This window comes from Coregonus clupeaformis, chromosome 35, assembly GCF_020615455.1.
Source record: "Coregonus clupeaformis isolate EN_2021a chromosome 35, ASM2061545v1, whole genome shotgun sequence".
NCBI lineage: Eukaryota > Metazoa > Chordata > Actinopteri > Salmoniformes > Salmonidae > Coregonus > Coregonus clupeaformis.
This window is the reverse complement of record NC_059226.1, coordinates 13,143,088-13,168,487: the sequence shown is the minus strand read 5'-3', so window position 1 is coordinate 13,168,487 and position 25,400 is coordinate 13,143,088. Positions and strand designations below refer to the sequence as shown.

At 43.6% G+C, this 25,400-nt stretch overlaps 1 protein-coding gene and 1 long non-coding RNA gene across 2 annotated transcripts in view; one reads left to right on the top strand and one right to left on the bottom strand.

The window, feature by feature from the left end:
• Nucleotides 1-24,372, top strand: part of LOC121551151 (centrosome-associated protein CEP250-like) — a 77,221-nt gene extending 52,849 nt beyond the window's left edge. Inside the window, exons 18-21 of the mRNA XM_045210830.1 lie at nucleotides 271-357; nucleotides 23,153-23,324; nucleotides 23,467-23,552; nucleotides 23,698-24,372. Of these exons, the coding sequence (XP_045066765.1) occupies nucleotides 271-357; nucleotides 23,153-23,324; nucleotides 23,467-23,552; nucleotides 23,698-23,757 (405 nt within the window). The 3' untranslated portion in view covers nucleotides 23,758-24,372. The remainder of the gene's footprint in view (nucleotides 1-270; nucleotides 358-23,152; nucleotides 23,325-23,466; nucleotides 23,553-23,697) is intronic.
• On the bottom strand, nucleotides 16,867-20,033 carry LOC121551152. The gene is made up of 4 exons (XR_005997031.2): nucleotides 19,805-20,033; nucleotides 18,750-18,863; nucleotides 18,443-18,590; nucleotides 16,867-17,965 (listed from the first exon to the last, which is right to left on the bottom strand). It is a non-coding gene; the product is annotated as an uncharacterized LOC121551152 (long non-coding RNA).
• Nucleotides 24,373-25,400: the final 1,028 nt, after the last annotated feature.

Below are 25,400 nucleotides of genomic sequence, written 5' to 3'. Positions count from 1 at the left end.
CTGTCATAGTTGACGTGTACCTATGATGAAAATTACAGGCCTCTCTCATCTTTTTAAGTGGGAGAACTTGCACAATTGGTGGCTGACTAAATACTTTTTTTCCTCACTGTATGTGCTGGATCCTCCTAAATTGTATCCATAAAAAATTATATGGACGGCACTCCAAAGGGTACATATCATTATTATTGTTATTATTATTAAACCTCTATTGACAAATTCACTTAACACTCAGGTCTTTTTTTAACCTCCATTTGTTGTGTTGTGCTGCAGGTGATCCTACGGGTCAGGGACACAGAGCTGCAGTGCCTCAAACAGGAGACCAACTCTCTGAAGGAGGAACTAAAAGCTGCTCACAGGGTACATGCATTCACCTCCTAGCATTTAGAAAACACTCAGAGAAAACAACCATTTACCAGAGACACTTCATCACTTTCCTCATTGTATAACACTTGTGTGGCAGTGCATCAATGTAGAGGTCTGTGCAGGACTGATTTATTCATCCCTCTCCTGCCCGCACCTACAGCTTTTCATACCGCACCGCCCACACCCCCTGACTTTCTGTCTGACTTCCACCCGCTACCACAAGAACTGATCCCGAACCCAACCGCAGTCCCGCAATGTAATTTTAGCATGTGTGCCAAGAGGGGGGCCACTAAAATGTTTTGCCACGAGGTGGGGGGCCCCCCAACCAAATCTCACTTAGGGCCCCCTAAAGGCTAGAGCCAGCCCTGGTGACAAATATGGGTGATCAATATTTATTTCTAAGCAATGTAGTAAACTATAGCCTAATCATATTTATGAAGTGCATTTCCTTGGAAAGATAATTGCCCCGTGCTTCTCCGCCCATGCAAAAGCTATAGCCTACTCTACTCAATTGAGACCACATGCGCACCTGATCTCACATGTATGGCTACTGAACTAGCACTTTCTCTTGAGCTACGTTTTGCATATAGGATATAGCATAACTTTTAGGATGACGATTTGCAGGCAGAGACAAATAAATGGTAATCAATATTTATTGAAAATGAAAAGGTGCAACGCTCGCTCACCATGGTAGCCAATGCGCGTGTTGCGCCTTCAATGATCCAATTTTTTGATTGCATGTTGGTTGAGCGCCCTCCACTTCTTTCCATTATCAATATGAATTTACAGACACTCTAGTAAACTATAGTCTAATCATATGTGATTTCCTTGGAAAGATAACTGCCATGTGATTCTCTGCCCATGCATAGGCAGCCTACTCTATTTCATTGAGACCACACATATACTAGGCCTGCACACGCCCAACTAGGAGACGTGAGGTAAATGCCGACCACCCCCCAATGGTCTGCACTCTACATCAATGCCCTCTAGCAGATGCGTTTTCAAAAAAAAGTATATGTAAAATAGACCATGGCCATGTCTGAATACCCATAAGAGCGTACTAAATAGTATGCAAGAAAATAACGTTTTATAGTATGTGAGATTTCAAAAATAGTACTCTGAATGCATAATCTAATGCGCGATTGCATTGACTCCCGCCATTCGTTCATTTTGGTACAGCCCATCAATTTATCTGATTTATCTGTTGTCAAACAGCTGAGTCAGGAAAGACGAGTGAATTCTACTAGATCAAACGTTGAAATTAGTATGCAGTTTAAGTATGTAGTAGGCTAGTATGGGTATTCGGATACAGCCCATGTGTATGTGTTTCAAGTAGGGATGGGGGTTTGAAATAATTTCACTATTCATATAGTATTATGAATTTTTGTCGGACATCCAGATATTTGAAATAGGAGCTACATGTAATATTTTTGCATTGTAATTTCAGAAAATGTCTTCAATATATCTACAGTAATAGTGAAATGATAGTGTTTCACAATAGTTTTCCCCAGGAAATGTGTATTGGGCCCACACAAAATTGCATTCTAATGGTTCAGCCTTCTTATTGGTCAACAAAAGATGGACTGGCTCTTGTTGTCAAATTGACTGGGCCTGAGCCGCACACTAACGATTCGGCTGTGGCACAATCAGTTAGCGCACGGAGCCACTCAAATTGACTGGAGCCACTCTAGGTGGTGGACAGTAGAAAGCTATCTGCTTTGGTTTTTGAGATGATCGATCTGTCGAGGGAGGAGCTGGTTTTTACATATTGTGTATATTTCTTCTGAACACATAATAATAATCAAAATACTTGTATGTTTGCTAGCTGGACAGGTATACGCCGCCGGGTACTAATCTGTAAACCAATCAAAACTTGTGTCTTATCCATGGTACCATCTCTGCTGATCACGTCTGCCAATCACATTATCCGTATCTAAGGTAGTAGACAGCTGGTGAGATCTGTCCAACAAGCTGCTATCAGGTAAAGTATTTTTTATTTATCTGTAATCTAACTAGTTATAGAAACGTGATATCATCAATGCAAGCTGTAAAATGAGTCCCAACTTAGAACACAGCAATCTTAGAAATGTAGCTAGCTTGCTAGTTAGCTAGTTACAACATGTAGATATGTTGCTAGCTAGCAGGAGCAGATAGCTTTATCACTAGCTAGCATGTTATTCTGGGACAAGGAGCATTTTAGCTATCAGTTTATTCAATTGTGAAGTTGGGTGGATGTCCTTTGGGTGTTGGACCATTCTTGATACACACAGGAAACTGTTGAGTGTGAAAAACCCAGCAGTGTTGCAGTTCTTGACAAAACCGGTGTGCCTGGCACCTACTACCATACCCCGTTCAAAGGCACTTAAATATTTTGTCTTGCCCATTCACCCTCTGAATGGCACACATGCACAATCCATGTCTCAATTGTATCAAGGTTTGAAAATCAATGCAAATAGTCCGGGTAGCCATGATTAGCTGTTCAGGAGTCTTATGGCTTGGGGGTAGAAGCTGTTAAGAAGCCTTTGTACCTAGACTTTGCGCTCCGGTACCACTTGCCTTGTGGTAGCAGAGAGAACAGTCTATGACTAGGGTGGCTGGAGTCTTTGATAATTTTTAGGGCCTTCCTCTGACACCGCCTGGTATAGAGGTCCTGGATGGCAGGAAGCTTGGCCCCAGTGATGTACTGGGCCGTACGCACTACCCTCTGTAGTGCCTTGTGGTCGGAGGCCGAGCAGTTGCCATACTAGGCGGTGATGCAACCAGTCAGGATGCTCTCGATGGTGCAGCTGTAAAACTTCATTCCAAATCTCCTCAGTCTCCTGAGGGGGAATAGGCTTTGTCGTGCCCTCTTCACGACTGTCTTGGTGTGTTTGGACCATGATAGTTTGTTGGTGATGTGGACACCAAGGAACTTGAAGCTCTCAACCTGTTCCACTACAGCCCCGTCGATGAGAATGGGGGCGTGCTCAGTCTTCTTTTTTCCCCTGTAGTCCACAATCATCTCCTTTGTCTTGATCACGTTAAGGGAGAGGTTGTTATGCTGGCACCACACGGCCAGGTCTCTGACCTCCTCCCTATAGGCTGTCTCATCATTGTCGGTGATCAGGCCTACCACTGTTGTGTCGTCTGCAAACTTAATGATGGTGTTGGAGTCGTGCCTGGCCATGCAGTCATGGGTGTACAGGGAGTACAGGAGGGGACTGAGCACGCACCCCTGAGGGGCCCCCGTGTTGAGGATCAATGTGGCAGATGTGTTGTTACCTACCCTTACAACCTGGGGGCGGCCCGTCAGGAAATCCAGGATCCGGTTGCAGAGGGAGGTGTTTAGTCCCAGGGTCCTTAGCTTAGTGATGAACTTTGAGGGTACTATGGTGTTGAACGCTGAGCTGTAGTCAATGAATAGCATTCTCACGTAGGTGTTCCTCTTGTCCAGGTGGGAAAGGGCAGTGTGGCGTACAATAGAGATTGCATCATCTGTGGATCTGTTGGGGCGGTATGCAAATTGGAGTGGGTCCAGGGTTTCTGGGATGGAGGGCTGTAAAACGGCCTCATCTTCTTCGGCACCATAAGGCTTGAAAATCCTTCTTTAACCTGTCTCCTTCCCTTCATCTACACTGATTGAAGTGGATTTAACAAGTGACATCAATAAGGGATCATAGCTTTCATTTGGATTCACCTGGTCAGTCTATGTCTTGGAAAGAGCAGGTGTCCTAAATGTTTTGTATACTCAGTGTATGTAATGGGGAATTGATAGAATCTAACAATCAAAGGGCAAACAATTCACACAATGAAGTTATGAAACAATGAATGCGTTCGAAATGGCGGGCGAGAGCGCATTCTGGAGCGAGACGTGCCTTGTGCATCTTAGCCACACTCCCCTTCTTCTTGGACCGTGCCATCCCTGTGGCATCCGCAATGGATTAGTCCACTGAGACAGACTGAATCAGCAACTGCTCGACTAAAGAAATCTCGGTCGACCAACAGCCTATCGACCAAACAATTGACCAGTCGACTAAATGGGGTCAGCCCTAGTTTATTCCAAGTAATAATTCAAGACTACAAAAACCTTTAAAATCACAAACTACATTATTTTGCTGTGATGAATTATTTTATTCATTATTGTCTCTCACTTTTGTCTCTATTCAGCTCTCCTGTGTCCTGCTCCCAGAGATCAACCAAGTGCTATTCACCGGGCTGATTTACTCACCTGTGAGGAGAACCATCCTACTGCAGTTTGAAATAGCCCTGCCGTCACTACTTAGACATTGGGACCACCTATGCATTTGCCTGTTTTCTTTTCTTTGTGGATTTTGTTTTACACGGTCGAGTGCATTTAGGGTTGAAGAATACCAACCAATACTAAATTCAATGTAGAATCAGTTTAACATGTGACAAAAATATTATTTTACTATTGTAAAATGCAGTTGGGAGAATTATATTGTCTCTGTCAGGAGCCCAGGCTTTTGCCATAGATGTTAGTTCTCTTCTCTGGACCACACAAGCTTTAAATTGCATTCTGTTAAGGCACTACTTTTACATCGGTCAGCTACATTGGTGACCAGGGTGGGATCCTTTCGATATGCCTATGGGGCCTGGGCACACAAATGCTCCTAGAGAGAAGGGGGAATAGTGAAACATGTGTTGTTGACAGTTCTACAGTCTCCATCAGAGGCCCATACTTTTGGCATAGATGATATAGCTCTCATTTCTGGACTGCAACATTGTAAGATTGTGCCATCCACGGCACTTGGATTGGTAGGTTACACTATATTTAGATACTTCAAATACTGCCCCAGACACCTTTGCTATTTGTCACTGTACTCAGTAAATGGTGAAACACTTTGTGATGGTGTTCTTCGTTTGAATGCCTTCAGAAAGTATTTACAACCCTTTTTCCACATTCTGTTGTGTTACAGCCTGTATTTAAAATGGATTCAATTGTGATTTTTTTGTCAATGGCTTATACACAATACCCCCATAATGTCAAAGTGGAATTATGTTTTTAGAAATGTTTAGTCAATAAGTATTCCAAACTTTTGTTATGGCAAGCCTAAATAAGTAGAAATAGAGTAGAAATGTGCTTAACAAGTCACATAATAAGTTGCATGGACTCACTCTGTGTGTAATAATTGTGTTTAACATGATTTTTGAATCAGACGATTTTGTAACAAAAATATTTTTGTTGTCCTGCAAATTATTTGGAAACGGTCATCTTTCTGCTTTGTATGCCTAGGCCTACCTATTGTATTAAACACATTTGTCGCACTATTCACACACACTCAGAATTCACTGCTTCATCTTCAGTAGCCTACCTCTCCTCTTCTAGTTGGGCATGTGAGATCAAGTGCGCCTAGTATACAGTGCATTCGGAAAGTATTCAGACCCCTTGACCTTTTCCACATTTTGTTACGTTACAGCCTTATCCTAAAACGTATAAAAAACATAATAATCCTCATCAATCTACACACAATACCCCATAATGTCAAAGCAAAAACTGGTTTTTAGAAATATCAAATTTACATAAGTATAAGTCCGGGTTCTGGCTAGCCACTCAAGGACATTCAGAGACTTGTCCCGAAGCCACTCCTGCGTTGTCTTGGCTGTGTGCTTAAAGTCGTTGTCCTGTTGGAAGGTGAACCTTCGCCCCAGTCGGAGGTCCTGAGCGCTCTGGAGCAGGTTTTCATCAAGGATCTCTCTGTACTTTGCTCCATTCATCTTTGCCTCGATCCTAGTCACCCTGTCCCTGCAGCTGAAAAACCTCCCACAGCATGATGCTGCCACCACCATGCTTCACCGTAGGGATGGTGCCAGGTTTCCTCCAGATGTGATGCTTGGCATGCAGGCCAAAGAGTTCAATCTTGGTTTCATCAGACCAGAGAATCTTGTTTCTCATGGTCTGAGCGTCTTTAGGTGCCTTTTGGCAAACTCCAAGCGTGCTGTCATGTGCCTTTTACTGAGGAGTGGCTTCCATCTGGCCACTCTACCATAAAGGCTTGATTGGTGGAGTGCTGCAGAGATGGTTGTCCTTCTGGAAGGTTCTCCCATCTCCACAGAGGAACTCTGTATCTCTGTCAGAGTGACCATCAGGTTCTTGGTCACCTCCCTGACCAAGGCCATTCTCCCCGATTGCTCAGTTTGGCCAGGCAGCCAGCTCTAGGAAGAGTCTTGGTGGTTCCGAACATCTTCTATTTAAGAATGATGGAGGCCACTGTGCTCTTGGGGACTTTCAATGCTGCAGACATTTATTGGTACCCTTCCACAGATATGTGCCTCTACACAATCCTGTTTTGGAGCTCTACAGACAATTCCTTCGACCTCATGGCTTGGTTTTTGCTCTGACATGCACTGTCAACTGTGGGACCTTATATAGAAAGGTGTGTGCCTTTCCAAATCATGTCCAATCAATTGAATTTACCACAGATGGACACCAATCAAGTTGTAGAAACATCTCAAGGATGATCAATGGAAACAGGATGCACCTAAGCTCAATTTCGAATCTGATAGCAAAGGGTCTGAATACTTATGTAAATAAGGTATCTTTTATTTTTATTTTTTAAGACATTTGCAAACATTTCTACAAACCTGTTTTCACTTTGTCATTATGGGGTATTGTGTGTAGATTGATTAGGATTTTTATTTATGTAATCCATTTTAGAATAAGGCTGTAAAGTAACAAAATGTGAAAAAAGTCAAGTGGTCTGAATACTTTCCAAATGCACTGTATGTGTGGTCTCTTTGAAATAGAGTAGGCTGCCTATGCATTGGCGGAGAATCACTGGCAATTATTTTTTCCAAGGAAATGTACTTCCTAAATATGATTAGGCTATAGTTTACTACATTGTCTAGAAATAGGTATTGATCACCCATATTTGTCTCCGTCTGAAAATCGTCCCACTCCTAAAAGGTTGGATATAAAAATAGAGAAAGTGCAAGTCACTCTGTTCTCTTCAAATAGTCTGGCATATTGGCTGATATAGCCCATTAATACCTATAGCTTAATATAATGGGCCACGTGAGAATCTCTGGTAATTTATCAATTTCTTAGGTTATTTTTGCACATTCTTGTTTTGCCTACACTTGCGCAATAATGCTGGGACCATGGCTGGCAAGTGAGCTGCATCACATACAGTATTCATACCCCTTGACTTATTCCACATTTTGTGTTAAAGCCTGAATTCAAAATATATTAAATAGATGTATTTTCTCACCCATCTACACACAATACCCCATAATGACAAAGTTAAAATTTGTTTTTAGAAATGTTGGCAAATGTATTGAAAATGAATTACAGAAATATCTAATTTACATAAGAATTCACACCCCTGAGTCAATACTTGGTAGAAGCATCTTTGGCAGCGATTACAGCTGTGTCGTTCTGGGTAACATGCTGACCACACCGCTCTCGTCGTGTGCGCGAGCGTTGCAAAATAAATGTACACATACATGTTATTCAGTCATTGCACCCACACTGCTCACGCGCGTCTGCGTAGCCCAGGCTCTAAAATAGAACTTGGTCTCCTCATTGGTCTCCCATCTCCTCATTGGTTTTTAGGAGCATATACCCACGTGGGTGATTGAAAGATGAACTGAGGTACACACTCCAGCCCAGTTGGTGGTGGTAATGCACCTTAAAGTTGGTTGCCAACCGCCATATAAAGTCCGAAGAAGAAGCCTGAAGGAGGAGAGATTTAGTTTCTAGTGCTCTGTTTACCCTTTTATCTGTGGATTAATTGTCGGAGTAGAGGACCTTGTGCAGTTCAGGTAAAATAACAACCCAATGTTTATATCCCAGGACAAATTAGCTAGCAACAGCCAAAAATGTTTAATGCTTTTCGACATTTCCCCAAATTAATATAGTTGGTTCAGATATTTCAACCTGCGTGTCCCTGATCGCATCTGGTGTTGGTGGACAAAATCAACATGCGCGCGCACCCGGTCTAGTCAGCGTGTAGGTCTCGAAGGTTGTGTTTACACAGACACCCCCAAACAGATATTTTATCCACTAATTGGTCTTTTAACCAATCACATCAGATCTTTTCACATCAGATCTTTTTCAGAGCTGATCTGATTGGTCAAAAGACCAATTAGTGAAAAGTCTGTTTATAATGGCGCTGGAGAAGAAGGCTGCCGTTTTACAGCCCTCTAACCAATTGTACTATTATGTGTGTTTTTCCGCGTTATTTGTAATTTATTTTGTACATAATGTTTCTGCCATCGTCTCTTATAACCAAAAAGAGCTTCTGGACATCAGGACAGCGATTACTCACCTCGTATTGGACAAATATTTTTTCTTCAACGAGGCGGCCGCGAAGGATATCCTACAGACACCCGACAAGGCCCAAATCCCCGTCATTCGCATGAGGAAGAGACGGAGATATCGTGGACGTAGGTCGGGGTGCCTTGTAAGGCGAGCGAGTAAACTGCCGCTCCCATCAATCCTATTAGCCAATCTTCAATCATTTGAGAATAAATTGGATGACTTAAGATTACGGTTATCCTACCAAAGGGACATTAAAAACTGTAATATCTTATGTTTCACCGAGTCGTGGCTGAACGACGACATGGACAACATACAGCTAGCGGGCTATACGCTACATCGGCAGGATAGAACGGCTGACTCCGGTAAGACAAGGGGTGGCGGTCTGTGTATATTTGTAAACAACAGCTGGTGCACAAAATCAAATACTAAGGAAGTCTCGAGGTTTTTCTCGCCTGAGGTAGAGTATCTTATGATAAGCTGTAGACCACACTATTTACCAAGAGAGTTTTCATCTATATTTTTCATAGCTGTCTATTTACCACTACAAACCAATGCTGGCATTAAGATTGCAATGAATGAGCTGTATAAGGCCATAAGTCAACAGGAAAACGCTCATCCAGAGGCAGCGCTCCTAGTGGCCGGGGACTTTAATGCAGGGAAACTTAAATCTGTTCTACCTAATTTCTACCAGCATGTGAAATGTGCAACCAGAGGAAAAAAAACTCTAGACCACCTTTACTCCACACACAGAGACGCATACAAAGCTCTCCCTCGCCCTCCATTTGGCAAATCTGACCATAACTCTATCCTCCTGATTCCTGCTTATAAGCAAAAACTAAAGCAGGAAGCACCAGTGACTCGGTTAATAAAAAAGTGGTCAGATGACACAGATGCTAAGCTACAGGACTGTTTTGCTAGCACAGACTGGAACATGTTCCGGGATTCTTCAGATAGCATTGAGGAGTACACCACATCAGTCACTGGCTTCATCAATAAGTGCATTGATGATGTCGTCCCCACAGTGACCGTACGTACATACCCCAACCAGAAGCCATGGATCACTGAGCTAAAGGGTAGAGCTGCCGCTTTCAAGGAGCGGGACTCTAACCCGGACGCTTATAATAAATCCCGCTATGCCCTCTGACGAACCATCAAACAGGCAAAGAGTCAATACAGGACTAAGATTGAATCGTACTACACCGGCTCTGACGCTCGTCGGATGTGGCAGGGCTTGAAAACTATTACAGACTACAAAGGGAAGCACAGCCGTGAGCTGCCCAGTGACACAAGACTTCCAGACGAGCTAAACCACTTCTATGCTTGCTTCGAGGCAAGCAACACTGAGGCATGCATGAGAGCACCAGCTGTTCCGGATGACTGTGATCACGCTCTCCGTAGCCGATGTGAGTAAGACTTTTAAGCAGGTCAACATTCACAAGGCCGCAGGGCCAGACGGATTACCAGGACGTGTACTCCGAGCATGTGCTGACCAACTGGCAAGTGTCTTCACTGACATTTTCAACATGTCCCTGACTGAGTCTGTAATACCAACATGTTTCAAGCAGACCACCATAGTCCCCGTGCCCAAGGACTCTAAGATAACCTGCCTAAATGACTACCGACCCGTAGCACTGACGTCTGTAGCCATGAAGTGCTTTGAAAGGCTGGTCATGGCTCACATCAACACCATTATCCCAGAAACCCTAGACCCACTCCAATTTGCATACCGCCCCAACAGATCCACAGATGATGCAATCTCTATTGCACTCCACACTGCCCTTTCCCACCTGGACAAGAGGAACACCTACGTGAGAATGATATTCATTTTTTACAGCTCAGCATTCAACACCATAGTGCCCTCAAAGCTCATCACTAAGCTAAGGATCCTGGGACTAAACACCTCCCTCTGCAACTGGATCCTGGACTTCCTGACGGGAGGCCCCCAGGTGGTAAGGGTAGGTAACAACACATCTGCCACACTGATCCTCAACACGGGGGCCCCTCAGGGGTGCGTGCTCAGTCCCCTCACCCATGACTGCATGGCCAGGCACGACTCCAACACCATCATTAAGTTTGCCGACGACACAACAGTGGTAGGCCTGATCACCGACAACGATGAGACAGCCTATAGGGAGGAGGTCAGAGACCTGGCCGTGTGGTGCCAGGATAACAACCTCTCCCTCAACGTGACCAAGATAAAGGAGATGATTGTGGACTACAGGAAAAAAAAGAGGGCCGAGCACGCCCCCATTCTCATCGACGGGGCTGTAATGGAACAGGTTGAGAGCTTCAAGTTCCTTGGTGTCCACATCACCAACGAACTCTCATGGTCCAAACATACCAAGACAGTCGTGAAGAGGGCACGACAAAGCCTATTCCCCATAAGGAGACTGAAAAGATTTGGCATGGGTCCTCAGATCCTCAAAAAATTCTACAGCTGCACCATCGAGAGCATCCTGACTGGTTGCATCACCGCCTGGTATGGCAACTGCTTGGCCTCCGACCGCAAGGCACTACAGAGGGTAGTGCGTACGGCTCAGTACATCACTGGGGCCAAGCTTCCTGCCATCCAGGACCTCTATAACAGGCGGTGTCAGAGGAAGGCCCTCAAAATTGTCAAAGACTCCAGCCACCCTAGTCATAGACTGTTCTCTCTGCTACCGCACGGCAAGCGGTACCGGAGTGCCAAGTCTAGGTCCAAAAGACTTCTCAACAGCTTCTACCCCCAAGCCATAAGACTCCTGAACAGCTAATCATGGCTACCCGGACTATTTGCACTGCCCCCCCACCCCCATCTTTTTACGCTGCTGCTACTCTGTTAATTATTTATGCATAGTCACTTTAATTCTACCCACATGTACATACAGTGAGGGAAAAAAGTATTTGATCCCCTGCTGATTTTGTACGTTTGCCCACTGACAAAGACATGATCAGTCTATAATTTTAATGGTAGGTTTATTTGAACAGTGTGAGACAGAATAACAACAAAAAAATCCAGAAAAACGCATGTCAAAAATGTTATAAATTGATTAGCATTTTAATGAGGGAAATAAGTATTTGACCCCGCTGCAAAACATGACTTAGTACTTGGTGGCAAAACCCTTGTTGGCAATCACAGAGGTCAGACGTTTCTTGTAGTTGGCCACCAGGTTTGCACACATCTCAGGAGGGATTTTGTCCCACTCCTCTTTGCAGATCTTCTCCAAGTCATTAAGGTTTCGAGCCTGACGTTTGGCAACTCGAACCTTCAGCTCCCTCCACATATTTTCTATGGGATTAAGGTCTGGAGACTGGCTAGGCCACTCCAGGACATTAATGTGCTTCTTCTTGAGCCACTCCTTTGTTGCCTTGGCCATGTGTTTTGGTTCATTGTCATGCTGGAATACCCATCCACGACCCATTTTCAATGCCCTGGCTGAGGGAAGGAGGTTCTCACCCAATATTTGACGGTACATGGCGCCGTCCATCGTCCCTTTGATGCGGTGAAGTTGTCCTGTCCCCTTAGCAGAAAAACACCCCCAAAGCATAATGTTTCCACCTCCATGTTTGACGGTGGGGATGGTGTTCTTGGGGTCATAGGCAGCATTCCTCCTCCTCCAAACACGGCGTGTTGAGTTGATGCCAAAGAGCTCGATTTTGGTCTCATCTGACCACAACAATTTCACCCAGTTCTCCTCTGAATCATTCAGATGTTCATTGGCAAACTTCAGACGGCCCTGTATATGTGCTTTCTTGAGCAGGGGGACCTTGCGGGCGCTGCAGGATTTCAGTCCTTCACGGCATAGTGTGTTACCAATTGTTTTCTTGGTGACTATGGTCCCAGCTGCCTTGAGATCATTGACAAGATCCTGCCGTGTAGTTCTGGGCTGATTCCTCACCATTCTCATGATCATTGCAACTCCACGAGGTGAGATCTTGCATGGAGCCCCAGGCCTAGGGAAATTGACAGTTATTTTGTGTTTCTTCCATTTGCGAATAATGTTGTCACCTTCTCACCAAGCTGCTTGGCGATGGTCTTATAGCCCATTCCAGCCTTGTGTAGGTCTACAATCTTGTCCCTGACATCCTTGGAGAGCTCTTTGGTCTTGGCCATGGTGGAGAGTTTGGAATCTGATTGATTGATTGCTTCTGTGGACAGGTGTCTTTTATACAGGTAACAAACGGAGATTAGGAGCACTCCCTTTAAGAGTGTACTCCTAATCTCAGCTCGTTACCTGTATAAAAGACACCTGGGAGCCAGAAATCTTTCTGATTGAGAGGGGGTCAAATACTTATTTCCCTCATTAAAATGCAAATCAATTTATAATTTTTTTTACATGCGTTTTTCTGGATTTTTTTGTTGTTATTCTGTCTCTCACTGTTCAAATAAACCTACCATTAAAATTATAGACTGATCATTTCTTTGTCAGTGGGCAAACGTACAAAATCAGCAGGGGATCAAATACTTTTTTCCCTCACTGTATTACTTCAACTACCTCAACTAGCCGGTGCCCCCGCACATTGATTCTGCACCGGTACCCCCCTGTATATATAGCCTCCCTACTGTTATTTTATTTTACTTCTGCTCTTTTTTTCTCAACACTTTTTTGTTTTATTCTACTTTTTTATTACAAATAAATGCACTGTTGGTTAAGGGCTGTAAGTAAGCATTTCACTGTAATGTTTGCACCTGTTGTATTCGGCGCATGTGGCCAATAAAATTTGATTTGAAGATGAGAATTGGGCTGCCTGTGTAAATGCAGCATAAGAGGTTTCCACACCTGGATTGTGCAACATTTGCACATTACTCTTTTCAAAATTCTGTCAAATTGGTTGTTGATCAAGCATACTGAACAAAAATTAACAAAAATATAAACGCAACAATTTCAAAGCTTTTTCTGAGTTACAGTTCAAATGAGGTAATCAGTCAATTTAAATAAATAAATTAGGCCCTAATCTATGGACTTCACCTGACTTAGAATACAGATATGCATATGTTGGTCACAGATACCTTAAAAGAAATGGGCCTCAGGATCTCGTCACGGTATTTCTGTGCAATCAAATTGCCATCGATATAATGCATTTTGTGTTCTTTGTCCGTAGCTTATGCCTGCCCATACCATAACCCCACCGCCACAATGGGGCACTCTGTTTACAACGTTGACATCAGCAAACTGCTCGCCCACACGACACATTACACACTGTCTGCGGTTGTGAGGCTGGTTGGACGTACTGCCAAATGATCTAGAATGACATTGGAGGCAGCTTATGGTAGAAAATTAATATTGAATTCTCTGGCAACAACTCTGGTGGATAATCCTGCTGTCAGCTTGCCAATTGCACGCTCCCTCAAAACTTGAGACATCTTGTGGCAGTTGAAGAGCACACTTCTCCAGCGTGCCATGGGCCATCGAAGGTGAGCATTTGCCCACTGAAGTCGGTGACGAAGCCAAAATGCAGTCAGGTTAAGACCCTGGTGAGGACGACGAGCACGCAGATGAGCTTCCCTGAGTTTCTGCAGAAATCCCGAAAAACTTGAGACATCTGTGGCATTGTGTTGTGTGACAAAACTGCACATTTTAGAGTGGCCTTTTATTGTCCCCAGCACAAGGTGCACTTGTGTAATGACCATGCTGTTTGATCAGCTTCTTGATATGCCACACTTGTCAGGCGGATGGTCATCTGTAGCTCAATTGGTAGAGCATGGCGCTTGTAACGCCAGGGTAGTGGGTTCGATCCCCGGGACCACCCGTACATAAAAATGTATGCACACATGACTGTAAGTCGCTTTGTATAAAAGCGTCTGCTAAATGGCATATTATTATTATTGTCCTGGCAAAGGAGAAATGCTCACTAACAGGGCTATAAACAAATTTTTGCCCAACATTTGAGAGAAACTTTTTGTGCATACAGAAAATGTCTGTAATATTTTTTTTCAGCTCATGAAACATTGGACCAACACTTTACATGTTGTGTTTATATTTTTGTTCAGTGTAGATTTATGTCAAAACTGTAACTCTGCTACTCAGGACCATCCACTGTCTTCTTGGTAAGCAACACCAGTGTATATTTGGCCTTGTGTTTTAGGTTATTGTCCTGCTGAAAGGTGAACTTATCTCCCAGTGTCTGTTGGAAAGCAGACTGAACCAGGTTTTCCTCTAGGATTTTTCCTGTGCTTAGCTCCATTCCATTAATTTTTTTATCCTGAAAAACTCCCCAGTCCTTAACGATTACAAGCATACATATAACGTGATGCAGCCACCACTATGCTTGAAAATATGGAGAGTGGTACTCAGTAATTGGATTTGCCCCAAACATAACACTTTGTATTCAGGACAAAATGTTAATTGCGTTGCCACATTTTTAGCAGTATTACTTTAGTGCTTTGTCGCAAAACGGATGCCATGGTTGCCCTTAGTTTGATGATGTGTCACGTTCATTGAAGGACGGGACGGACCAAGGCGCAGCGTGATATGCATACATGTTTATTATACCGAATAAACACAACGACAAAACAACAAACTAAACGAAACGTGAAGTCCAAGGTAGACACAAACAACATACCTTACACGGAACAAGATCCCACAACTAGACTGTGCCAATAGTCTGCTTAAGTATGGTCCCCAATCAGAGACAACGAGCGACAGCTGCCTCTGATTGGGAACCACACCGGCCAACATAGATCCACACATACTAGAATATACAACATAGAAAACACACAACAAAGAATATACACACCCTGACTCAACATTTAAGCGTCCCCTGAGTCAGGGCGTGACAGTACCCCCCCCCCCCCAAAGGTGCGGACTCCGACCGCACAACATAAACATAACAGGGTAGGGGCCGGGTGGGCATTCCGCCTCGGAGGCGGATCCGGCTCGGGGCGTGACGACCTCTCACTCTCCGCCTCCCTGTTGCGCCCCTGGTCTGGTCTGGACCTCGGCGCGCTACTTCCCCTCTCCTTCCTCCCACGATACGCCAGGCCCTGTCTGGACCCTGGTGTGGGAGACCCCGAACCTGGAGAGGGGCTGACGTCATGGTCTGGACTGGAGCCGCTGACCGGAGCTGGACTGGGCACCGGTGGAGCGTACTGCTCTGGCTCCGGAGTGGAACTGCTGACCGGAGCAGGACTAGACCCCGGTGGAGCGGACTGCTCTGGCTCCGGTGTGGCGCAGCTGACCGGAGCTGGATCAGGCACTGGTGGAGTGGACTGCTCTGGCTCCGGAGTGGAGCAGCTGACCGGAGCTGGATCAGGCACCGGTGGAGCGGACTGCTCTGGCTCCGGAGTGGAGCAGCTGACCGGAGCTGGATCAGGCACCGGTGGAGCGGACTGCTCTGTCTCCGGAGTGGAGCAGCTGACCGGTGCTGGACCAGGCACCAGTGGAACGGCACGGGCCGTGCCGGACTGGACAAACGCACCACAGGCTTATTTATTTATCTTCTGTCACGTTCGTTGAAGGACGGGACGGACCAAGGCGCAGCGTGATATGCATACATGTTTATTATACCGAATAAACACAACGACAAAACAACAAACTAAACGAAACGTGAAGTCCAAGGTAGACACAAACAACATACCTTACACGGAACAAGATCCCACAACTAGACTGTGCCAATAGGCTGCTTAAGTATGGTCCCCAATCAGAGACAACGAGCGACAGCTGCCTCTGATTGGGAACCACACCGGCCAACATAGATCCACACATACTAGAATATACAACATAGAAAACGCACAACAAAGAATATACACACCCTGACTCAACATTTAAGCGTCCCCTGAGTCAGGGCGTGACATGATGTAATCCGGAGACAGGTGTTTAGTACAACAGCCTCTGTGTTCTCTTTTCGACTCCCTCCGCATTTGCAATCAAACGCCTGAATCTCCTTAGCTATCATACTCTGCTTCCACCGGGCATTCCACTGATTTCAAAACTCGGTCCTCCAGAAAGTAGAGAGCTATCTTTAAAGGATTACCTACACGTACTAAGCAGCTCATTATAGACAGAAGCGTGCTACATGGCAGACCAATCCGAACTCATCTCTCATTATCTTCCTGTATTTTTCTGTGGCTAAACCAACTAGGCTCGTAATATAATAATTGTATTCGTATTTACAGATGGCATGCAAGTTTGTTATTAAGGCACATAAAAGTTCACATGTTCCAGAAGGCATCTGCCAAAACACGCATTTTATGTTCAAATGCCTCTCCTGTGGTGTAGTTTCCTGAAACGAGTCATATATATGCTTCCGCCACATCGGCCACAACAGGCAGGTGCATGTTGGAGTTGATATTAGCTAGCTAGCTAGCTACCATTATCTAGCTAATGACTTGCCTAGTTAAATAAAGGTTAAATAAAAATGTAATAAAAAATGTCAGACCTCTGTGACAAACCTGTATTCATGACTCATGAACATACTTGCTACTAGCAAACGTACTGTACGATGATTCTGATGTCACTCATTATTGAACATAAAATTGGAACATTCATGCAAAAGCTAGCATTAGAAGCTAAGCTATCTGTTAGCTAACCCTCTACTAGCATAAGCCTAGCCCTAGTTGATACAAAAATATGAAAGTGAAAATCTTAATTTAATTAGATGATAGACTTACCAAACAAATGATCCTCCTTGGAATAGCGATTAGTGCAGTTAAATCATGAACAAGGCATGTTTGCCCTTGCTATCAAAACTGTATCCCATACCCGAAGAACAAACACTGGAAAGTGGCGCGATCATAAAAATAGCTCTGATATAAAAACTATCAGCCTGTAAGGAAGAAGGAGACTGGAACATCTTTCCCGCGGAGTTCAATGACCATATAAGGTTCTCGCTCTTCTTCTCTACACAGGATTGTGACGTCAAAACTAGCTGCTGGTAGCTAAAATATTATCCTCATAACTTTTTCAGTGTGCGATTTTAAAGTAATTGGTTGAAGGACATACATCTGGTGAAATAGAAGCAAATATTCATACACGATTGTGTTAGAAATAAAAAACATTTTATCCAGGAATATTGACCACGAAGATCGCCATACTCCCATTGACTATAATAGGGGATCCTGTTTTCTGGAAACAATTGCCTGCAGTACCGCTGTCAACCTTGAACTTGAAATCCTCAAGGCGAGTGAGCAGTCATTCTCCCCTGGTAAACGCAGCATAGTCCTTTATCCGGCTTCGGTATACTGGCAATGGTGTTCGGCATGGTGTGCATGAGAAGCTGAGACTTCTTGTGCTTATGGCGATGGGCTTGTCCTGTCTGTGGTGAACGGCCAGCTGGATAAGATTCTTCCGAAAGTGGTGTAGGGCTTCGTAACCACCAAATTTTTGGTCCTCTTGCAGACGATTTGCTGGTACTGCATGTCTCCTGGAAATACATGGTTGTGGTGTTAGCATTTTACACTTTTTGTGGAAGGGACAGATGGCAACACACCTTTGTTGGTAAATGTATCAACCGAATGGGACTGGCTAGAGTATTGTTAAGGGACAATGAGGGGACATTGGGAGCTGCTTTTGAAAGGAAAGATCAGTCAGCAAAGTGAATGGGCTGGGGGGCTAAAGTGAAAAGTCTTAGGAAGGCAGATCTTACAGTATGAATTGGTGTGTATGGGAGAGTTAGGAGAAATGGCACCTCAATCGCTCTCATACACAACAATACATTTACTGTATAAGCACAACCCTGCACAATCAAAACCCTTCCTCATCTCAAAGTACTATATGTAAACCTCCCCTAGCCCATTGACAGATCATTCTTGTCAATAGTAGCCCTTTGCAGGGGAATTTTGAGAATCTGCAGAGAGAATAATGAGGTGGTTGTGTCATTACTGTTGTCTTGATTTTATACCTTTCAGTGTCCCTTGCAGGTTTCTGTCCCACAATCTTGTTGCGCTCCATAACTGCAAGGTGTGTCCACTCCCTCATGCTTGTGTAGCCAAAATGCCCCTGCTTTGGGGTATTTTTCAGCAGGGCACTGTGGAATGACTCAAGATAACCTGAGTTTTCCAAAAAGAAAAGGTAAAAAGAGAAGAGGGGTAGACTAAATTGATGACATGGTCTGGAAGATACTCTGTGGTCCTCAGGCTACCTGCAACCCCATAACACAAACACAAACCATACAAACACTACCCAATTCATGTTTATACCATGCTTACTGTAAAATGAGAAGTCTTAGCCATCAACTTGTAAATATTTAGGCCAACTTTCCTTCACCTTGTGCAGAGCTAGGGGTTGGAAGCGCATGTTGGTGAAATCAGATTATGTACCACCTACAACAAAATACACAACAATACACAATTTAGCTAAGCGTATTTAACATGGACGTTTCAATAGTCAGCTTGCTGTTAGTTAGCCTCTTAAGGATCGGACCCTTTTTTTCAATTTTCCCCTAAAATTACATACCCAAATCTAGCTGCATGTAGCTCAGGACATGAAGCAAGGATATGCATATTCTTGATATCATTTGAAAGGAAACACTTTTGAAGTTTGTGGAAATGTCAAATTCATGTAGGAAAATATAACACATTAGATCTGGTAAAAGATAATACAAACATTTGAATATAAAAATTGATTTTTCAAACAAAACTACACTACATTGTATCTCTGGGACCCTCAGGATGACAAATCAGAGCTAGATTACTGAATATAAGTACATTATTTACCTTCAGAGGTGAATGTACCAAACCAGTTGCCGTGATAAAAGTGTATTGTTGTTGTGCACTATCCTCAAACAATAGCATGGTATTTTTTAGCTGTAAAAGCTACTGTAAATTGGACACTGCAGTTCGATTAACAAGAATTTAAGCTTTCTGCCCATAGAAGACATGTCTATGACCCGGAAAGTTGTCTGTTGTTTACAACATCATTCTAGTCACATATCGCATATTGAGCAGCAACTGTCCCGTATAAGGTTAACTAGTGTCACTACAATGGCAACAAGATTGCTATCCAGCTGAGACTGTCTGAGAACCAACTAACCAACCATAGACGATTTATACACATTCAGCATTGCTACCAACACACAGAGTGAGTTAGCTATATCGACAATTCTATTTTTAGAAACTGAGTGTTTTCCAGACGAGTGGAATGGATGGCTACCAAATTTAGATACTCTTATTTGGTAACATTAGCTAGCTTATGTTAGCTAATGTCCGTCAAAGATTTCAGAGTTCAATACAGGACTGTAACGCTAGCTAGGTAGCTAACTTACCCAGATAGTCCAGCTAGGCTAGCAAGCTCGCTAACGTTAGGTTACCTCTAATTGAGAATCTTCAGTTTTGTTGTGAAAAAAAAGAAAGAAAAAATCAATGGTATCGCATCACTTCTCAGCTTTCGTCAAAATGGATTCCCCATCAGTTCAGCCTGAAAATCACTCTGTTAATCTTTGGTCACTGCATTATTTTTGATAACCGCAAGCCACTGGCAGAATCGGGGTGAATCTCTGGTAGGTAGAACAGTGAAAGATAACTGTTTATGATAAAAACATAATGTTGTTAATATAGTAATTACTATATGCCGTGGCAGAGCCAGGGTGAAATTCCCCTTTGATATAGTTGGTTCACAGTTGGTTTTGGTATTTTAACCTGCATGTCATGAACGCATCTTGTGGGGATAGACAAAATCAACATGCGCACGATGGTCATCTGGTTATTAGCGTAGAGTGTGCCGCATCATCCCATGGGATCTGTCAAGGCTGGGCACAGCAGAAATATTCTAGTTCCTACACATCCGCTTCTATACCTGTATATATTCAAACAAGATAGGCCTTTTATAGGCTACGTTGATGAGCATCATGCTCATGCCAGTCGTCTAGAAGGCTAAATGTGTTAGTAGGACTCCGTTTCAGCGTGTTTTGGGAGTCAAGCAAAAGTAAACTATGACTCCAAACACAGGATGTGTCGACTCAAAAAATTCTGGAGTCGTTCACTACTACATCAAGAGGCTGTGTTTACATTGTAGATAAAAGCAGGCCATTGGCTGCCTTCATCACAATGGGTACGTACGGGAGTTCGGCAAATTTGCCTGAGCAGATAATGTTGAAATATACTTTTTCTGATAAAATGTGCAAGAATTGAAAGTGCCAACAACTTTATAGTCATTATAAGAATGTTTTACTGTCGTATACAAAAAATCAGCTCCTCCCTCGACAGGGATCGATCAACTTCACATATTTCGGTTCGGCCCACCACGTACTCAAATTGACTGTGCCTAAGCCGCACGCTCATGACAAATCGCTCAGCCCCAGTCAATTTGACAACGAGATTTGCTGGCCACAAACATATTACATGTAGCACATACGTTTTTAACCTGAGCACTGCTGTGCGAGGGAGAGGCTGGCACTTTATTGCTGCAGCCGTGCAGGTGAGATGGGAGCATGCAGACGGAGGCAGAGAGCGAAACACTACTTTGCTACACCCAAGACTACCTAACTTGTAGCAGCCACAAAGTTATTTATCATTCCATATACAGTGCATTCGGGAAAGTATTCAGACCCCTTACCTTTTCCCACATTTTGTTACGTTACAGCCTTATTCTAAAATGGATTAAATGAAAAAAACATCTCATCAATCTACACACAATACCCCATAATGACAAAGTGAAAACAGATTTGTATAAATGTTTGCAAATTTAAAACTAAAACAAAAACGGCAATGATAAAAAACAAAAATGTATTTACATAAGTATTCAGACCCTTTGCTATGAGACTTGAAATGTAGCTCCTGTTTCCATTGATCACCCTTGATGTTTCTACAACTTGATTGGAGTCCACCTGTGGTACATTCAATTGATTGGACATGATTTGGAAAGGCACACACCTGTCTATATAAGGTCCCACAGTTGACAGTTCAAGTCAGAGCAAAAACCAAGCCATGAAGTCAAAGGAATTGTCCGTAGCACTCCGAGACAGGATTGTGTCGAGGGACATATCTGGGGAAGGGTACCAAAACATTTCTGCAGCATTGAAGGTCCCCAAGAACACAGTGGCCTCAATCATTCTTAAATGGAAGAAGTTTGGAACCACCAAGACTCTTCCTAGAGTTGGCCACCTGGCCAAACAGAGCAAACACTCCACCAATCAGGCCATTTATGGTAGAGTGGCCAGACGGAAGCCACTCCTCAGTAAAAGGCACATGACAGCCCGCTTGGGGTTTGCCAAAATGCATGTAAAGGACTCTCAGACCATGAGAACAAGATTCTCTGGTCTGATGAAACCAATATTGAACTCTTTGACCTGAATGCCAAGCATCACGTCTGGAGGAAACCTTGCACCATCCCTACGGTGAAGCATGGTGGTGGCAGCATCATGCTGTGGCGATGTTCTTCAGCGGCAAGGACTGGGAGACTAGTCAGGATTGAGGGAAGGATGAACAGAGCAAAGTACAGAGAGATCCTTGATGAAAACTTGCTCCAGAGCGCTCAGGACCTCAGACTGGGGCGAAGATTCACCTTCCAGCAGGACAATGACCCTAAGCACACAGCCAGAGCCCGGACTTGAACCCGATCTAACATCTCTGGAGAGACCTGAAAATAACTGTGGAGCGACACTCCCCATCCAACCTGACAGAGCTTGAGAGGATCTGCAGAGAAGAATGGGAGAAACTCCCCAAATACGGGTGTGCCAATCTTGTAGCGTGATACCCAAGAAGACTCAAGGCTATAATCGCTGCCAAAGGTGCTTCAACAAAGTACTGAGTAAAGGGTCTGAATACTTCTGTACATGTGATAGAGATTTTTTTTATAAATGTGCAAACAGTTTATAAAACCCTGTTTTTGCTTTGTCATTATGGGGTATTGTGTGTAGATTGATCAGAAAAAGATTTTTTTTTTTAAAATCAATTTTAGAATAAGGCTGTAACGTAACAAAATGTGGAAAAAGTCAAGGGGTTTGAATACTTTCTGAATGCACTGTAACAGTGCCTGTCTTGACTGGAGTAGCCTAGCTAGCCAGCTATAGCTAGATAGGCTAATTAAGGCCACATTTGGCCTTTCTCCCCAACTCCCCTGTTGGTTGCTCGTTGTAGCCTACTCCTTCTAATTTCTTTTAGCTTTTAATTCCAAAATGTATTTCCATCTTGCATTGCATTAGTGAACTCTCACTACACTTGCTACACATTGAGCCTCTTTGCTGCTTTGACAACAAACAAAAAGCTACACACATGAAGGCTACCAGATGGCTACCGGTCTTTTTAATGGGGTGCAGTGCATGTCATAAAAACTACATTGAAAAGTTTATTTTATTAAATTACTAATTTGAAATATCGTGGTATATACTTGTATGTAAAAATGTCACATGGATATTGTAATGTAATTCAGACTCAATACTTTTCAGTGTTAAAATAGTCCTATAATTTTATTTTGAGCAAAAAGGAATATTCACACTATTTGAATATTCAAATAACAGTGCACATCCCTAGTTTCAAGTCGTCGAATATAAATTGGTTCCCCGTTCCATAGCGGTTCTGAAAACATGTATCCTCTCCAATTCACCAGATTTCTTGTCAATAGACCATTAAAGGGAATCTGGCAAAACGTCAATCTTCCCTATGTGTGTATGCAGGATAAGGCGTACGCCACAGACAAGCTCAAAGCCCTGTATGCTGAGCTGAGCTTCAGCCGGTCCAAGGTCCAAAGTGACATTCCCAAACTGCGAGAGGAGCTCCAGACTGCAACAGGGTCTCCCAGGGATGAGGGCAGGGGCGGCGATGACCTCAATGCTGCTCAGGCATACGGTAAGACATGCACACACAAACACCCCCACCCCACACAGTGCAACCTCTTCACACTCACATGGGCACACCTGCATGCACACTTACGCTTAATCTTACTGGCATGTATAGTGACTTAGGTCTTCTCTCTATGCATACACTGTAGACATAGTGAAGTCGACAAGCAACCCTGATTTCCTGAAGAAGGAGAGGTCGACACTCACCAGGCAAATCAGAGGGGTCAGGTCAAAGGTGAGAGGTCATCTGCATACAGGGTTGAGGTAACTCTCACCCAATCCCATTTTGATAATACTCTGCAATAACTAAAAACAAAACACTGATCTTGTGCCTTATTTCTTCCCTTTTTATCCATCTGTGTCGTCTCTTTGTCTGTCAGAGTCTGAAAGAGGGTCTCTCTGTCCAGGAGAGAATGAAGCTGTTTGAGCAAATGGACTAGAGGAAGTCCTTCATTTGCTCCTTCGTCAGTGTGTTTGTGTGTGTGTGGCATTTGCCAATCGTGTGCTACAGTGCTAGTCTGAATAGAAGTCTCTTTAGCTAACATTGCAACTCCTTTTCATTGCCAATCTTCATCTTTGGCACATGACATTGAGTACAGGGAGTGTATTAGCTAAAGATACTGGATACTGGTACCCAGGCTACTGCAGTGCTTGGCTTGCCTGTGATCTGTAGAGTGTACCATTTGGGAGATTTGTAGAGCAGTGATGTGGTGAGGTTGCAAGTATTGTGATTAACTATTAATTTATATATTTATTATTACACAGACCAAAATATTGCACAGGTGTGCTAGTTAATAAAAAGATCTTACAGGGCTCAATGCACAATGTGTTTCTCTCCTCCTAGTCTACTGCACCACAGCCAGACAGTCATGTGAACTGTTTAATTAGGGCACACTGTAGCAAAAACGAACTACCTATGTAAGAACACACTCAAATCTAAACACTGGTCATGTAAAAACGCATGTCTGATTTAAAAAAAATAAGTATTTTAATACACTTGTGTCCTGTGTTTTCGTGTTCCATATTATTAATAAAATGTTTTTATTTGAATGTCAGTTTGTCTAAATACATTTAATCTCTGAACTATTTTTCTGTTTCCATCCTCTTTCTCCCAATGGCCATGGTAACACCTGACCACAAGGTGTCCCTCTCGCAGCAGTCAGAGCATTCATTGGCATTCTCTCACTCACTGTCTTTATGGCATTTGTTTTTCTCAATACGATGGGAAAATGAGGCCTCGCATCCCTTCCCCACCATTGATTTGGTATCCACTATTAAACTATAGTTCTGTAAACTGCCTGAAAACATGCAACGGTGGTGTCCTTTAGTGGTATGATCGTCCCATTGGAGGATTGTGTAGATATACAGTCGTGGTCAAAAGTTTTGAGAATGACACAAATACTAATTTTCACAAAGTCTGCTGCCTCAGTTTTGATGATGGCAATTTGCATATACTCCAGAATGTCATGAAAAGTGATCAGATGAATTGCAATTAATTGCAATGTCCCTCTTTGCCATGAAAATGAACTTAATCCCCAAAAAACATTTCCACTGCATTTCAGCCCTGCCACAAAAGGACCAGCTGCCATCATGTCAGTGATTCTCTCGTTAACACAGGTGAGAGTGTTGACGAGGACAAGGCTGGAGATCACTCTGTCATGCTGATTGAGTTAGAATAACAGACTGGAAGCTTTAAAAGGAGGGTGGTGCTTGAAATCATTGTTCTTCCTCTGTTAACTATGGTTACCTACAAGGAAACACGTGCCGTCATCATTGCTTTGCACTAAAAGGGCTTCACAGGCAAGGATGTTGCTGCTAGTAAGATTGCATCTAAATCAACCATTTATCGTATCATCAAGAACTTCAAGGAGAGAGGTTCAATTGTTGTGAAGAAGGCGTCAGGGCGCCCATGAAAGTCCAGCAAGCGCCAGGACTGTCTCCTAAAGTTGATTCAGCTGCGGGATCGGGGCACCACCAGCGCAGAGCTTGCTCAGGAATGGCAGCAGGCAGGTGTGAGTGCATCTGCACGCACAGTGAGGCGAAGACTTTTGGAGGACGGCCTGGTGTCAAGAAGGGCAGCAAA